Source organism: Carassius carassius, chromosome 21, assembly GCF_963082965.1.
Source record: "Carassius carassius chromosome 21, fCarCar2.1, whole genome shotgun sequence".
NCBI lineage: Eukaryota > Metazoa > Chordata > Actinopteri > Cypriniformes > Cyprinidae > Carassius > Carassius carassius.
Window position 1 is genome coordinate 17,726,342 of NC_081775.1, and position 16,171 is coordinate 17,742,512.

At 37.3% G+C, this 16,171-nt stretch overlaps 1 protein-coding gene across 3 annotated transcripts in view; it reads right to left on the minus strand.

Moving 5' to 3' along the window:
- LOC132097681 (potassium voltage-gated channel subfamily D member 3-like) overlaps window positions 1-16,171 on the minus strand; it is a 92,551-nt gene that overhangs the window by 15,057 nt on the left and 61,323 nt on the right. For all 3 annotated transcript variants that reach the window (XM_059503553.1, XM_059503552.1, XM_059503551.1), the window contains exon 3: window positions 3,279-3,447. In XM_059503553.1, coding sequence (XP_059359536.1) covers window positions 3,279-3,447 — 169 coding nt within the window. The remainder of the gene's footprint in view (window positions 1-3,278; window positions 3,448-16,171) is intronic.

Consider the following 16,171-nt stretch of genomic DNA (forward strand, 5'->3'; position numbering starts at 1 on the left):
CAGCTAACACTTCCATTCTCAGGACTAATAATTCAGCCCCAATTACTAGACCAACTTTGATCAAAACTCCTTTGTATCAACCATGAGAGTTTGAGCATAATGAGACCATTGAGTGATCAGTCATGAAAGAATTGTGTGATGTCTAGGAAATGATCTGTTCTTTTTAGTTTGCTGGCTGTGCAATTTTGCATTAGTTATTAATAAGCTGCCCCGGTATATGTAGATTTCTGTAGTCCCTAAAAAAAAAAACCTGCAGCATGTTCGTGAGGTGAGACACAATCAGCCAAAGGAACACTAAATCAGCGTATCAAATCTGAAGCTTTCCCACTTTGATCAAAGTTTCATTAAGCTGATGCTCACTTCGATGGTTCTGCATCAAACCCAGCTGTCATGTCTGCAGTGCTCTTAATTCAGAGTCTTCTGGAAAGCCCTGGAGTGCTCTAGAAGTAGGCTAAAGCCCTTGAACTGAACAAATCTCATCAGGCTAGTACAGATGTGGCAGAAACCGATGATGTTGCGCTCTAACAGGTGTCTATGCAACACTGGAAAAATAGTTAAAGAGGTAGTTCAGCAAAAAATGACAATATGCACTCAGAAAAACTTTTGGAATGACATTATGGTGAGTAAATTTGGACAAACTCTGAAAAAAATGACAAATGCAGTCACTGGGGCAGTACCCTTTCAACAGTTACTAATATGCAATAATATTTTGACATCATTTACTCACCTTCAAGTCATTCAAAACCAATATGGCTGACTTTCTTTTGTAAATCTGGCCTATATTGTGACCCAAATATTTAATTGCTGATGTTGTTATTATTGTTATGCTATTATAAGTCAGTAAATGTTTTAGTACTGCCATAACAACAATTAGTAGATGGTAATAGTAAACACACCCACATATACATATAAATGCACTTCTTCTAACACTCTCACATATGCATATTTTGTTTAACTGCACATGGTTAGGAGAGCTAATTCAGTTCTTCAGTTCATCATATACGGATTGGGATGAATCTAGATTGCATCCAGTAATATGAGATCTGTAATATTAAAGTTTGAGGATGTTTCAGTAATAATGGTCTATTGACTTGGTTTATTAATACAGATACATGGTTTTGGTGCAGTATCATGCTGTTTTTTGGCTTCTGGGCGACAGGTGAGAAGGACGAAGGTCATCTCCCAAAAGTGACTGCTGAAATAAACAAACCCCTCCCCACAGGTCTCGTCTGGGCGAGCTATTTGTGGAAGGACTGTCATTAGGATGAACATCCCTACTGGCTCTCTTTCCCTCTCCATGTCTTCCTCTGTCTCTCTCACATGCCCTTTGGACAGAAAGCACAGCTGTTCCTGTGGTGGAGGTTAACACGGGGCTCGAGGCAGGTTTGTGCACTTAGGCCACTCTCTTATTAGTTAACCATGGGATGTGTTTAAACACCCACCCACACACACAGAGCACATTTTTTGAAGATGGTCCTAAGAGGTTTGGTCGCATCTGGCAGCTTTAGTTTGGACTTGAAACTGAACTCGCATCCCCTGCGGCTGTGCAGAGTAAGGACAGAAAATGTTTGGCGACGGATATTTCACATCAAAACACGGTTTAGGCTGATCCAAGCTGAGATAATGTGCAGAACGGGCACTGCTGCAATGTGAAAGCAAAGAATTCTGGGTAATAATCTGCTATACTGGATAAAGTTTAAATTAACACTAAGTAAAATGCTAAAGCCACTGGGAATCTTGCCTGCGGAGAAAAGGCAGCCCTGTAAACCCACCCAAAACCTTAGCATACATTAATTCCTCATTAGCATATATTAAATCCATGACTGCGAGCATAACATACCACTGAGTGCAAGAGCTGACGTCTATCTCTTTGCACACGCGGGATGTCATAGGAGTTGGCTTGGTGTTGTTTTTCTGTGATCAAGCTAATCTCCAGTAACATTCGCAATTATTAGCATAGCAAAAGCAAGCTGAGAGGCCCGTGGTGATTTAACAGATAATTACACCCAAACTAAATAACCTTCAGAGAGAGATATAGAGACATTTCGGAGGAGGACAGGGAGGGATGGAGTGATAGATGGATAGACGCAGGGCATGTAACCCCATTAAACGAGTGACAGGTCATCCCTTCATTCCCCAGGGGAGAAGAGAAAGGCTTAATTTAACATTAAGGCTGTTTGTTTGAGGTGTTATTTCGTACGAGGACGGGAAAGGATGGCGGAGTAGTACTATTATCCTTCATGCACCCGGAAACAAACAAGTTTAATAACCTTATTCATCAGACAAGGGTAAAGAGCAGCAATATGGCTGAGTGAATATTAACTGAGAAAAGAAATTAAGAGCTATAAAACACTGGTGGTAAGACAAGACGATTGCAAGAGAAGACATTCCCCTCAACCCACCTCAGCTGCTCAGACTATCAAGCTAAAAGCAGATTTGGGATTTTCTGCAAGGGATTATGTATTTTATTGTGAAGCAGGTATAAGATCATCAGTGCCCTGGCAACAATAAAAAAAAGCCATGGCAGTACCATTATATTTTTGGATTCACCTTGATAAATACCATGGAAAAATTAATATGGTAATCATTCAGTACCATGGGATATACAATAGCGTTCAAAATGTTTGTTAAAAAAGTTTCTGGAAGAGGTCTCCTGCATTTACATCGTTGATGTGAAATATTATTACAATTTAAAATAAACTATCTATTGTAATATCTTTTATAATGCAATTAATTCTGTGACGGCAAAGCTGAATTTTCAGCAGCAATTACTGCAGCCTTCAGTGTCACATGATCCTTAAAAAAATCATTATAATATGATGATCTGCTTCTTATTGCTTTCAATGTTGAAAGCAGGTGGTTTTTGTGGAGATTCTTTAATGAATAGAAAGTTCGAAATGTTTTTAATGTCACTTTTGATTGATTTAATGTTTCTGTCCTTGGTAACCCCAAACTTTTGAATAGTAGTGTATTTTAGAGTGGCGTCTGATACTGTCTATCTATCACTTTACCAATGCCGCCACAGGGAAATGACATCTGTCACCTGATTTTACCCACAAACCTCATGTCATTTCTCCACCCTAGGCTAGTAGCTTTCAAAACTGCTCTCGGGACTCTAAGGCAATCACTTATCTTTATTTAATCATAAGATGGAAAAGGATATAATGTAATTTAAAAAGAGCATTACACAGAGGTAAATATTAGTGACCTGCTTCTCAGCCAAAGCAGTTTCGGTCAGAGGAGTCAATGCCCCTCAGGGAGTTTTGAGCACCACTAACCTGAACTTTCTGAGCCCGACGCTTGTCAGCTCTCTGGTTCTGATGGTAGATGCGGCTGAAGTTGGAAACGATGACGGGAACAGGCAGAGCAATGACCAGCACCCCACTGAGAGAACAGATGGAGCCAAAGATCTTTCCTGCTATGGTTTTAGGGACCATGTCTCCGTATCTGCAGAGAAATAGCAAGAAATAGAGACATTAGTAACTAAAATATGTACAAGCTGCTTTTACACATGTTCTTTCTGGCTAGCAGCAATAAAAAGCAGACAGATACATGATATCACACCTACATAACTGTAGCTCCTCGTACTAATTATATTCCATCTGTTTGTATTATTACATTCCAAATGTAATGAATAATCACCAACTCTGACAATGGTTTACACTTTCACATGCCACCCTGTAGACAAAGCAGAAGAATTAGTGTGATACTGACATTAGAGGTGCCAGATTTTAAATGCAATGAATTATTATTGAAACAGGAGGTGACAGAGGCATCAGTGGGACCACACTTTTATTGGAATATCCATTTGTTTAAAGAGACATTAGTCTGCAAAGCTGTTTGTTTGGAAAGTCCTTTATTTTGACAGTGAATTTGGAAAGTCTTTTATTTACTAAACGATTTGTTTGGAGAGTATTGAAAACGGTTTGTTTGGAGAAAGTTTTTATTTTATTTATTTTTGCTAGTAAGCCATTGTTTGGAAAGTTTTTTTTATTTAGGGATCAATTTGTTTTTTTTATTTAGAGATCAAAGTGTTTTATTTCAAAAGCTATTTGTTTGGAAAGTTATTTCATTTGATTGTTTGCAGAGTCATTTGTTTGTTCTCTGTCCCAGAGCCATTTGTTTAGAAACAAAATCTTTGTCTAATGAGAGAGGAGTATAGATGAATAACATGTCCCTCAAGATGAGGCCAATACTATCACCATGCTGTGAACATCTTTTAAAAATGGGATGAACTGAACAGAACAGGAGCAAAAGCCAGCAGAGAATGAGAAAGTCATTTAAGATGTTTAAATTAGGGCATTTAAATCCCTCAATCCAATGCTCTGGCTACTTCAAGGACATCAAATACAATTCGATACAGCTATTTAAAATGAAAATACAATTACACGCACCACTGTAGATCTTCCCCTGGCTTACCATCTGAATTAAGGCAGTGAGGAGTGGAAGTAGGTTTTTTTTATTTATTTATTTATTTATTTTTAGATAAGAAAGTGGTTGACCAAATATCTATTCAAACAAATTTGGTTCAAGGTGGCTTTAGCAAAAAGGAACACATTAATTCAAAAAGCTACAGACTGGATACTGACAGAATACTAGCACAAAGCGAACAAGAAAATAAGACAGACACCTGGTGGAACGGAAACAATGTAAACAACCATAATTTACACATATGCATTGTTTTAAATACATATGTACAGATGCTTAGAACTGAAACAGTTTTCTTTTCAGCTAATCCAAGTCCATGCAGTGACTTCCAGTGAGGATTTAATTAATAATGCATAATCCTGTTCCTTCATTAAATTAACTTGGTGCAAGTGAGGCACAATTCAAACAAACACAATCAGTAAACATGCAGCCAGCCGAGAATTTGTAAAGAGACACTAAAGTTGGAATTTTAAATGTCTCAAATAATAAGAATAGCTCATTAGGAAGCAATGCTGTTGTGGGTCATTAAAATAGTGAAAGAAATATTCTGGGTTCAATACAAGTTAAGCTCAAATGACATACAGTATCAAGGTTATAGTCAAATGGGAATGAATTAAGGGCATTTTTGGAGGATTTTAAAAGCAGAAATGTGAAGCTTACAATTTGGTAAATGCTAACATCAAGATTGTTCTAGGTTATAAAAATTATTCTTCTGTATTTGACCTGTAGAGACATTCTTGGCATTTTTATGGTCATTTTAGAAGTTATGCTGCCATTAGCAAGTTGTAAAGTAAACATTTATACAAAATAGCATTATGTGGCTTTACTATTAAAACAATATTTTAACCCCACATATTGGCCCCATTTACTTCCACTGTAATTGACTTACTGTAACCCAGATTTTTTGCTTTTTTAAAGAAAAGGAGGGACAAGTCTAAATGAATTTTTGTGGTAATCAACATTATGCCACAAGTTATGCTCATTGAATTTAACTCGAATTGAACCTGGAATATCCCGTGCTACTGTTCACATTCACATAAAAGCCCTCCAGTCTGACAGTTGAACACAAGTTAATCACTAGGCCGATGAGGGATGATTCAAAGAACTCTTTGTCAACACTACGACAAAGAAAGGGATTATTCACAAATCCGTGCCATTATTTGTCTTATTTTTGGAGGCTCATTTAACACTTTCCCAAACTAATTTCAAGAGTCGCTTAGAGTGTCATTCTAACAGGACTGGATCGTGCCCATGTGGGAATATTTCTGAGCGAGAGATCTGAGCGTGTGATAGTGTGTTATAGAATCTAAACTAATTTACACTTTACACATGCAGTATAGAAGAAGACAATACAATATGGGACACAGAGATGATACACACACACACAAAAACCACAACTAAACACCCAGCAGGACAGAGTGCTTAACAGCGCAGACTATACAACTAGAGGCCAAACAAAAACTCCCTCTGGACTGAGTTAATGATTACGGCTAACTTCTAAATAACCCCATTTATTCCATTCTCATTCTGCTTTGATCTAAGAAGGCAAATGTGTGTGTCTATGTACCTAGCACTTTTCTAAATTATCAGGAAGTGTATTTTGGACCTGAACAACCTGGAGCGAATCACTGTTTGAGAGAAGAATCGCACCTGAACGGTGTGTTTACCCCAAAAGACAAAAGCCGTAATTGCTTGAAATGGTGTCTGTGTGAAATATTCAGAAGCTGGAATTGGATACGTTAACACAGACAGCAAAATTCAGTGTTTATTTCAGTAGCATATTTTCTAACATAAATAAATGTCATATTAAAGGCGTTAATTTTGAATTCCATTGCTCAGAAATAATATCACAGAGAACTGCATTTCAAAGAGGCATTTGTAATTCAGCTAAATGAGAAAATTGGTTAAGGGTTTCAATGCATTTGCAAGCCATTGTGTATGAGTGCATATGCTCAAAGCAAATGCGCTTTGATGTGAAAAATAGACGTGCAGGCTCTGGCGGCTGATGCGCTTGTGTACGCCGTTCCTTCCATGTCTCGCTTAATACATACGCAGAGACGGTTCAAGTATTTGAGGTTTCTGATTAGGCCGTTGCAAGAGATTTAATGGTGTTTGTAATCAAGGCTTTGACCTTTATTCATTCAGCTGAATCTTAAATGGATACATTAGACGATTAGATCCTCAGCCATGTATTGATTGTAATCAAAATGCAGTATGCAGAATACTAGCTCGTGCACATAGAAAAACTCATCACATGTAATCTTTTTTTTTTCCTCTGCTTTCTTTACATTCCTCTCTGATCCTCAAGTGTATCAGCCTACTGAGGTTTATGCCATATTATCCATTTATTCTACACCTTCCTATCTGCTTTGGATCTGACTGAAAGTGGAATATTAATGGAAGAGTGAAAACAAAAGAGAGAAACAAATGAGTGTTAGTTGTTTTGACTGTCAGAGCAAAGTTATCCACATGCTACACTGAGCTAGATGTTTGTTCAGAGATTTCACTGAAGTTTTCTTTCATTTATAGAGCTAATAAGGAGCTCCGCTCCTCTTGACATCAGGGGACTGATTCAAACCCAACTCTGGATCACAGAGAAGTAGCTCACATTATAGCTTATTGTGTCTGTATAAAGACAATAATGGGGTTTGGTGCAGACTCCAGCTGGTAGATGCCATAACTACACCATTATGGGGGCACAAAGGTAACAGTGTACACTGATGGAATTTTTTTTGTAGGCAATATATAAATTGTAAACATTATGTTGTAGTAGATATATAAAAACACTACTGTTAAAAAAACCTGCAGTCTGCAAGCTCTTTTTCTCTCTAATGCTCACCAGGGCTGCATTTATTTGATGAAAAATACAGTTAAAAAGTAATATTATGAAATAATGTTAAAGATTTGCTGTTTTCTATTTTAATATATTTTACACAATTAACATATTGTGCAGTTGTGCTGCTTAATATTTTTGGGTGAAAACTGTTATTTTCCAAGATTCTTTGATGAATAGAAATAATAGCATTTATTTAAAAATAGAAATTAGGCTAGGTGAAACACTTGAAGATATCCAGCTTTATAGTTGTAAAACAGTTAAAAGCTTAACTTTTGAACTTGGATTTGGTATTTATTGACCTTTATCTTGCTGGTGAATAATCAAATGGCATTTACAGGTAAAAAACACCTGCACCTCCCACCTGTACTCTTAAAAAAAGTTAGCAAAGTTATCTTCATATTTCCTGCTGAGTAACAGTCAAGGACAGCTCCCTCCAGCTATTATAGACCTCCTTGGTCTTCCTGTGTGTATTACAGTGTTTAAGATGCAGGAATCAGCATTTAAACACCCAGGTGAAGGACAGTTTCTCTATAACAAAGTTAAAGCAGCCACATTATTCATGATTTTGAACTGAAACCAATGAAAAAGGACAGATTTAGAACCAACGAGTGAGTGAGAGTGCAAAAAAAAAAAATATATATAATGCTGAACACTTGCACAAGCTGTTCATATCTATAAATTCGTTCCTTGCCCTTGAAACAGTCAGTCCATGAAGCTGCATAGCATATCAAAAGAGAAACCAGAGGATTGTGAAACAAATCTGATGCCAAACTCTCAGTTTTAGAGTCTCACGAGTCTTTAAGCTTTACAAAACCTCGCAGGATCTGATGCAGTTGTCATAAAGGACAGAATCTGAACGTCACATGGAGTTAGCGTCTCTTTAACACACACAGTCGCATACAGTTTCTGTTATGCTTGATGACTGCTTGATTTGACTGCTTTTATTGCTGCTGCGACTCCACTGGTGTGGTAATGAGGAGAGGGATGCTGTTAGACTTTTAGCGCTGCGGGCCACAGACTCACAGTTAGCGAGCGATGCGTTACAGCCTGACTGCTGTTACACAACACGCAAACTCCCAAACCCAAACTCTCATCCCACACACATCTCAAGCTCTGTCCCATCCTCCTCAATCCTTTCTTTCCCTCTTCCCACCCCCTCTCGCTTTCAGATCCGCCTCCCACGGTGAGTCGGTGTTACCCGCTTGGAGCCACAATTCCATCCGAAATTCATGAGCCCCAGTGATGTCTGAAACAACAATTCGACAGCAGATTAGCTCAGTTCATTCACCAGTAAATCTGCTGTATGAGCACAGAAGGATTCCAGTGAATAAACTGAAGTCATACCAATCACCTCTATGTAAACAACCTCCGCTTTTGTGAGGAATTGGACCGGCTGCAGGGCTTCACATGCATTATTGAGCTTTTGAGCAAGAGTCTGTAGTAGGGTTGTTGTCACGGTACTAATATTTCAGCAGTTCATACCAAAAACAGTGAGGTTTTACGATTTTCTGTGTTTTCAGAGGCTGCTTTTATTGTCTTTAGGCCTAAATGTTGTGATCTGGACTCATGCGTGAGTGGTGTTCTCTTTTTCTCATCGATATTTTTCTTCATTAATGTAAACAACATAATGGGCATTAGCAGGTCAATAAGCTACACACTGCAAGACTTGTTGCACAGATCTAATATTTTGACATGTATTGGATTTTTGTGTTTCGCTTGTTTGCATTCACTTCAGACACATTACCTTACTGCTTGTAGACAACTGAAACCCTTGTCAGACTGTCAAGGGTTTTCAAACTGGGGTCTAGAAACAATGTATATCTCAAAAATATATCTCTGTCTTTATAATATTATGCTTAATAATTCAGCTTCATATATAATATTCTGCTTCATATATAAAGTTTTATTCTGTGTGAAAAAATAAGTACCTGCTTTTATGTTTTAGGAAGGGACCCTTACAACGGGACCATGTTTGAGGATCCTTGGCATCAAAATGTTTGAAAAAAATTCCTGCACAGATACTGAATTCTGTCAGTGCTCAGTATTAACTGAAAGATTGGGCTCAGACCTGACAGACTCATCATGTTGATACTCTGGCTAAAGGGATCTAAACCCTAAGGTTGCTCACACACCAGAAATGTAAACTTGCCACCTGCTCAGATCCAGTAAAGTGTCAGTTTCTGGGGCGATTGGCTTCATTTCAGACATGCACACATATACACACATTCTAACATTTGGCATAGATTCAGCCACAAACATTCCTAAAGGACTCGTCAGCTCATCTGAATTCCACCGCCCGCTTAAGTTTTGAAGTTTGTAAGTAGGTTGCTAAAGAAACTAGGCCACTCCTTCACCACCGCGCTCCAGACGCAATTTTTCTTCCTTCTCTGTCCTCCGTCGAGGAGACCTACCACCCCAGTTTTTATTCACCTCATTACACAAATACACACATAAACACTCTCAATCTACTTTAGATGTGACATCCTGGAAAATGGAAAATGCCTGCAATACAGGATGAGAGAAAAAAAATCACCTGTACACATCTGAATACACATTCCACATGAAACCTGTTGCTCAACCCTGTATCTTCTTTATCAGTATTTTGCTTAATTTCCCAGTAAAAATAACTATTTATTTATTTTTCATATTATATTATATTGATTTTATTACCCCCCCACCCCAATTTTAAGTCAAATCACATTTATATAGTGCTTTATACAATAGAAGCTTCACATAATAAACAAGAAAATATCAGTATGAATGCTGAAATGAATACAATTTTAGCTGTAAAGCAGCTCTAAAAAGACAGTAGTTTCATTATCTAGCTCATTTTAGTTAGTGTTTGTTAATTTAATGAATATTGCAAAGTTTACTAGTTATTCAGCAAACACAGTTCAACTATAAAGCAGCTCGAAAGAAGATAATATTGACATTTTCAGCTCAAGTTAGTTCAGTGTTGATTTAAGTTTAGTTCAATAAGTTTTTTAAAAAAGCAAGCGGGTCATTCCGTGTCAACTCAACCAGAGGTCCCTAATTCAAATTTCAGATTTTTTTTCTTAAGATAAAGAAAAACATGTATAGTGAGGAAAGCCAAAATATTAAATGTTGTGAATTCATATTTACGGAGTAGTCAACTATTTTGTAAGGGGACTTTTCAAGTTTTTTTTTTCATTCTTCTCCAAAGTTTGCATAACTATAACTCAAGAAATATTAAGGATAAGGATGTAAAGGTTTATATAAAGGTTATTGGAGTACGTTTACAAGACAGTACTAGCTATTTCATTTGGTCGTCTTCACAATTTAACATTTCATTACATTGCTTGTTTTTTTTTTCTTGTGAAATTTACTAGCAATTTGTGACAGTTGTCTCTTCTTTTGCTGTATGCATGCCTGAAAACACATTTTCTCCATCGTTGGTGTCATCTTCTGTCCCATTCCAGGTCTGAGGTGAGAACCTCATCCATATCATCAATACTCATCTCCAATGGTCAATCCAATCAAGGCTACCACACCCTCTCCTGACAGCAGCGTCTGTGTCTTATCAAATGCAGATGCGTCACAGTCCCGATCTGCAGTATCATGACTAATTCATCCGTCTTCTTTCACTCAGCTAAATAATGCTGCCCTCTGAACCTGTGCTGTTTCTTTTTGGCGAAGGATCGGTTACACATGCAGGTCTCAGTAAAATGATACACAGTCCAGCAAACGCTGGAAAGGAAGCTAATATCCTAGGACACGCATTTTCGGGCCAGTCAGAATGGAAATGTGGGTTAACGCAGGAATCACCAGAGCGATGTGCAGCGCTAATTGATCTTTGACCCAGGCAGCAGCGCAGCATCACCCGGCTCTAAGCCAGTGATCGAATTTACTGATTGGCTTTTAATGAAACCACAGGCAGTCATCAATACTAATCAAAGCAGCTTCAGTTACAGCTACAGATATGCAGTTAGCGCACTGGCGCACACCTGATGCCTCTGTTTGTTTCTCAGCAGATTTCAGCGCCCTTAAACTGGCATGTAATTGGTGATGACAGCCACCTGTCATCTGCCAGAATCTTATCAGCAGTCAGTCAGATTGCACTTATTCACAGCAGGGTTGGCCATTTTACGACATTGTGCACCTTCATGCATATTTGAAAAACTGGCAGGCTCAATGGAACGAACACCGGGTCTCAATAACACGATCCAGAATTAAATGTGCCCGAGGTTGATGATGTCATGGCGGAAGGTTTTAGCACCACAGTTGTCCTGTTCCTGTCCCGAACAGCAATCAAAATGACCTAAGAACATGAATAAACTAGATATGTATTTCCTGATGAAAATACTGTTTGCAAGGCTGAACACAGACCAATGCTTGGTTCAGGAAGTATTCTCCATTCATTTTCTCCACAGGGGGTTTAAACAGGTCTTTTAGTTCCAGAGTTTCAGAGTTCCGAGCTGTGAACCAAGTCAACCAGCTCTGGGATGAATCACAACATTGCAAACTTTGATTTGAAGCAAAAAAAGGTACAGTTCTGTGCACTTTAACTTTTTTTGAGGTAGTGAAATTCTATGGAGCATTGCGAAAGATGTAATGGAATCAAATGGTACACAACCAATGGTATAATACAAAACTGTTGACCCATAGTTTATAATACAATATATCTGAAGCTTATTGCAACATGTGTAAATAGATACAAGTAAATATGTTGTTTAGAGAAGAGTAAAGAAACTGACATGAATCACAATGATTTATGAGAAGGACGGTAGCTGCTAACCTTTGGTGGGACTTATCATTTTAATTATTATTTGGAAATAGCTTTTATTATTATTATTATTATTATTATTATTATTATTATTATTATTATTATTACTACTACTACTACTTTTCATATAGAATTAGTTTTCATTATTATTTTTTGCTTGTGTAATTTTTAATGTTCTGTGCTATTGTCATTTTCTTTAGTTATTTAAAATATATACTGAACTACTTTTAGTTAATGATAATATTTCTGCTTGAATCCACTTTAATACTGCTTAACCTTGGAGATCTGTCTTGAAAGTTTTATTGGGAGCAAGTTTGCATAATTTTAAAGTTTCAAAAGAGTACTTTTAATTTCTTTTTGCATCAGACTGTCTTAATGAGGAAAAACATACTTGGAGCATCTTTTAACTTCAAACCTCAAACCAGGATGTCTGAGGAATGCCCTTTTATGTGCTCCATAAAGGGAGTTTGTAGAGGAGAGGTGCCTTTTGGTGGTGTACTGCAAGATACATATCCCACTTACATAGTGTCGCAGTCTCTCAATGTGGCATGATACATTTGGTGAATGAATATGTTAATTTTTAACAATGCAATTAGTTGCCAAGGTGACAGAATAAGACTGAAGGAAGACTGCTGTGTTATGCTTGTTGCAAGTACCAGAAGCAGCAGTATATTAGAAACATTTGTCTCTCTCTTTGATCTTCTACCTCTGCTTGAGACATTAACCGTGAAAGAAACGGGGGCAGAGGAACGCTCTCCGTCTCCCGTTTCCTTAAAGACAATTCCTCTTGACATCTGGAATCATTACCATGACTCCGATACCCAGGGTCTCAAACACCGGCACCAATCAATACGTGTCTCCATGGTGACTTAAACAGCAGGGGCCTTAGCTGAAACCTGCTCTTTCATCTTATTATGCCGACCATCATCCATAATCAATGATGGCCTGTATCATTCACCCATTCTTACTTTGTGTCTGTGTCCACAAGCGCTCGCCTGCACATATGTGTTTAAAGTAGTCGAAGGTACAGCAGATGCCCCATTAATGGATTCTCATCGATTGGAACGGAAAACGTTCCAACTTCAGCGCAAGCTGGCAACTGATGTCCTTTATCTGTGTCTGTCTTTCTCCTCATTCTTATCCAAGTCTGTCTGTCTGTCTGTCTCTCTTTCAGCTCACGTCTAGTCAGCCTACTCCCAGGGTTTCCTTCGCTCGGGACGAACTGTCTCTGTACGTGTGTGTTTTTTGTCTTTCTACTTCTATATTGACTACATTAAGCGGAAGGTGTTGATCTAAATGAATCATGGGGCTTTATGAATACTGTAACATTGAGGACACATAAAAAAGGGCTGTGAAGGGTGTATACACCATTTCCGACATACATCTTAGGATTTATTTAAAACAAACTCGACTTGAGAATGTCCATGCAGCCAACTTACTGGTGTCTGCATTTTAGTGTCATGAATACCTCAAAAATGCACTTTTCAGTCAGAAGTGATAGGCTGCTATTGACAGTTTTACATATTTGACAGCAATAAGTGAATAAGTGAATTTTTTTTTCACATTCATAAGAAATATTCTATCTGTCTGTCTGTCTATCTATCTATCTGTCTGTGCTTTTTCTTTCTTTTTTCCCCTTATTTTTTAATCTTAAAAAAAGACTATCTAATAATAGTGTAGACAGACAACTCTTGGGTCAAGTTGCCCAAGTTACTAAAATATTTACTATTAGCTAATTATGATGATGATGATTTTTTAATAAAAAGTCAGAATTGCAAGGTATAAATGGGCAGGTCTGACTTTTTTTGATTTGCATGATTTAAACTTGCAGTTATTATAAGTAACAAAGCTGGTGTTGTGTGATATGAACTCAAAAATGAGAAATAAAGTTGCAATTGTGACTTCTTTGTCAGAACTGTGAGATATAAACTCGCAATTCTGAGAACATAGCAGTTTTTTTCCCCCTCAAAATTGGACTTTATATTTTGCAACTGCATTTGTAAGAAAAAAAATTGAGTTTTTATATCATGCAATTCTGAGAAAAAAAAAGTCAGAAATGAAAAAGAACTTGCAATTTCGAGAAAAAGTCAGAACTGTGAGAAAGTTGCAAGTACCTTTTTTGAATCTTTTTTTATTTTATTTTTATTATTATTCTTGTCAAACCCCCCCGCCCCCCAAAAAAAACCAACCAACCCAAAAGAATTCTTAGAAATGTATTTAATAATAAAAATGCACATTATCTATTAAAAATTATATATCTGCTTCACAGTCAAGTGATCAAAAATAGTGGACATCTTTGTGATGTTTGACTGTGAAATGACAACAGGAACCAGTTAAACCCTGGTTTCTCATACTAATCACCAATAACCACATGTTTCATGTATGAGACCCTGTGAGTCTGTGTTGAAGGGAGAGAAAATCTGTCTCTGTTAACCCTTTTACAGATCATTCACAATGTTATTTTTCTGTTCCAATTCCTCTTCCAGGCTTGTGTGTTACTGAAAGCTAATCAATGGGACAAGGAGTCTCTTGAACACACAAACACCTCCACTTTCTCCCCTCTCTGCCCTCTGTTCATTGATGTCCCTGTCTGTGATCTCAACTGATAGAGAGAGACAGGAAGAAAGAAAGAGAAAGAGGGAGCACGAATGTGGTTTCAATAATGCAACAAAGAGCAGCCACACTTGTGGCATAGAGGCCAAAGCGGGATCAGAGCCCGGTGAGGAGCAACTCTCCTGTGTGTGAAAAATAAAAATCTCCTCCCTCATAAAACTGACCTTCAGAAGCCCAGCAGAACATAGAACTGAGACGTCAAATGCAAACACAGTTAGCTGGTGCTATACTGTACAATCATAAGTAACACATTACAGTAAAGTCCCATTCATTAAAATTGACTACATTTGACTACATCAATAATGGACAAGAACTGTTGATTCTGATGACTGAGTGGGATGTGACCCAGACAGATTTGTGTAATGTGTAATGTGAAAATATGAAAAATATCTTGTGCCATAATGTTCCATCAGTCCTCTATCACTGACTACAGCTCTTCACACTGTACTAGTCCAGCAGTTGATCTCATCGTGTTCTAGAATGACAATGTAAGTGCCGAAGAAAAAATGGACACAGATGAATTTGTTGTTATATAATGGTAAGGGCTTTCATTGATGTTTTTTTTTTCATATTAAGCTAATTATTATTGCAAATGTTATTTATTTATTTATTTTTTAACAACACAGCTACAGTAGCCCAATTGGAAACATTTGTATTTTATTTTAATGATGCCATAATTTAGTCTCTTTATTAAAGCCAACCTTTATTTTGTCTCTATGTTATGGTTATTGGAAGGGAGCAGTTGAAAAATAATATTTTTGTGATTTTAGCCAAAAAGGAAACTTGTCTTAGAAGTTGAGCAAGTTATTACACTTTGATAAACTTTTTATATTTCGAATAATGTGCAGTGGAGAGTTGTTTAAGACCAGTAACGAGTGTATGGAAAGTAAACACAATTTTGTCAATGTAGATCATTTCACAGTAGATTATTTCAGACTGTCATTGTGGGGAAATTTGGTTCCCACAAAGACCACCAAACCTGACCCATGGTGTATTCAATGCACATTCTACAGCCTGAGCCCTTAACAAACTATAAACTATATAGATGGAAAACACAAAAATATACACAACCTGACTGTAGACAGCTATTGAGAGGACAGCTCTGTAATTAAACAGCAACCTGCTGTCAAAACATTTCAGCATTACGACTTGAAACCCAAGAGACTGACTATGTGAGTGTGTTTGTCCCGTCTCTGTGTCTGTCTGGTGTGGTGCATTCAGAAAGGTGTCAGTGTGTACTTTCTTTTTCGCTCTCTTTCTGTCTGGATATTGACCGTCTATGGAGAGTGCAGCGAGCAGTAAATAATTTAGCCACTGTCTTCTCTGAGAATCAGGGCGTATGAACAGCAAACATCAAAAGATGAGAGTGAGGCAGCATTTTTAAGTTAGTTTTCTTTAGAAAATTGCAATAGTTAACTCACTTTTTCTGTTATGTTGTAAAAAATATATTTTTTGAAGTTGTAAGTAATAATAATAAACAGATTATTTCAGTATGTTTTACAAGAAAATAGTATTTCAGTTTTTTTTACTTCAATTTTAAAATCTAATTC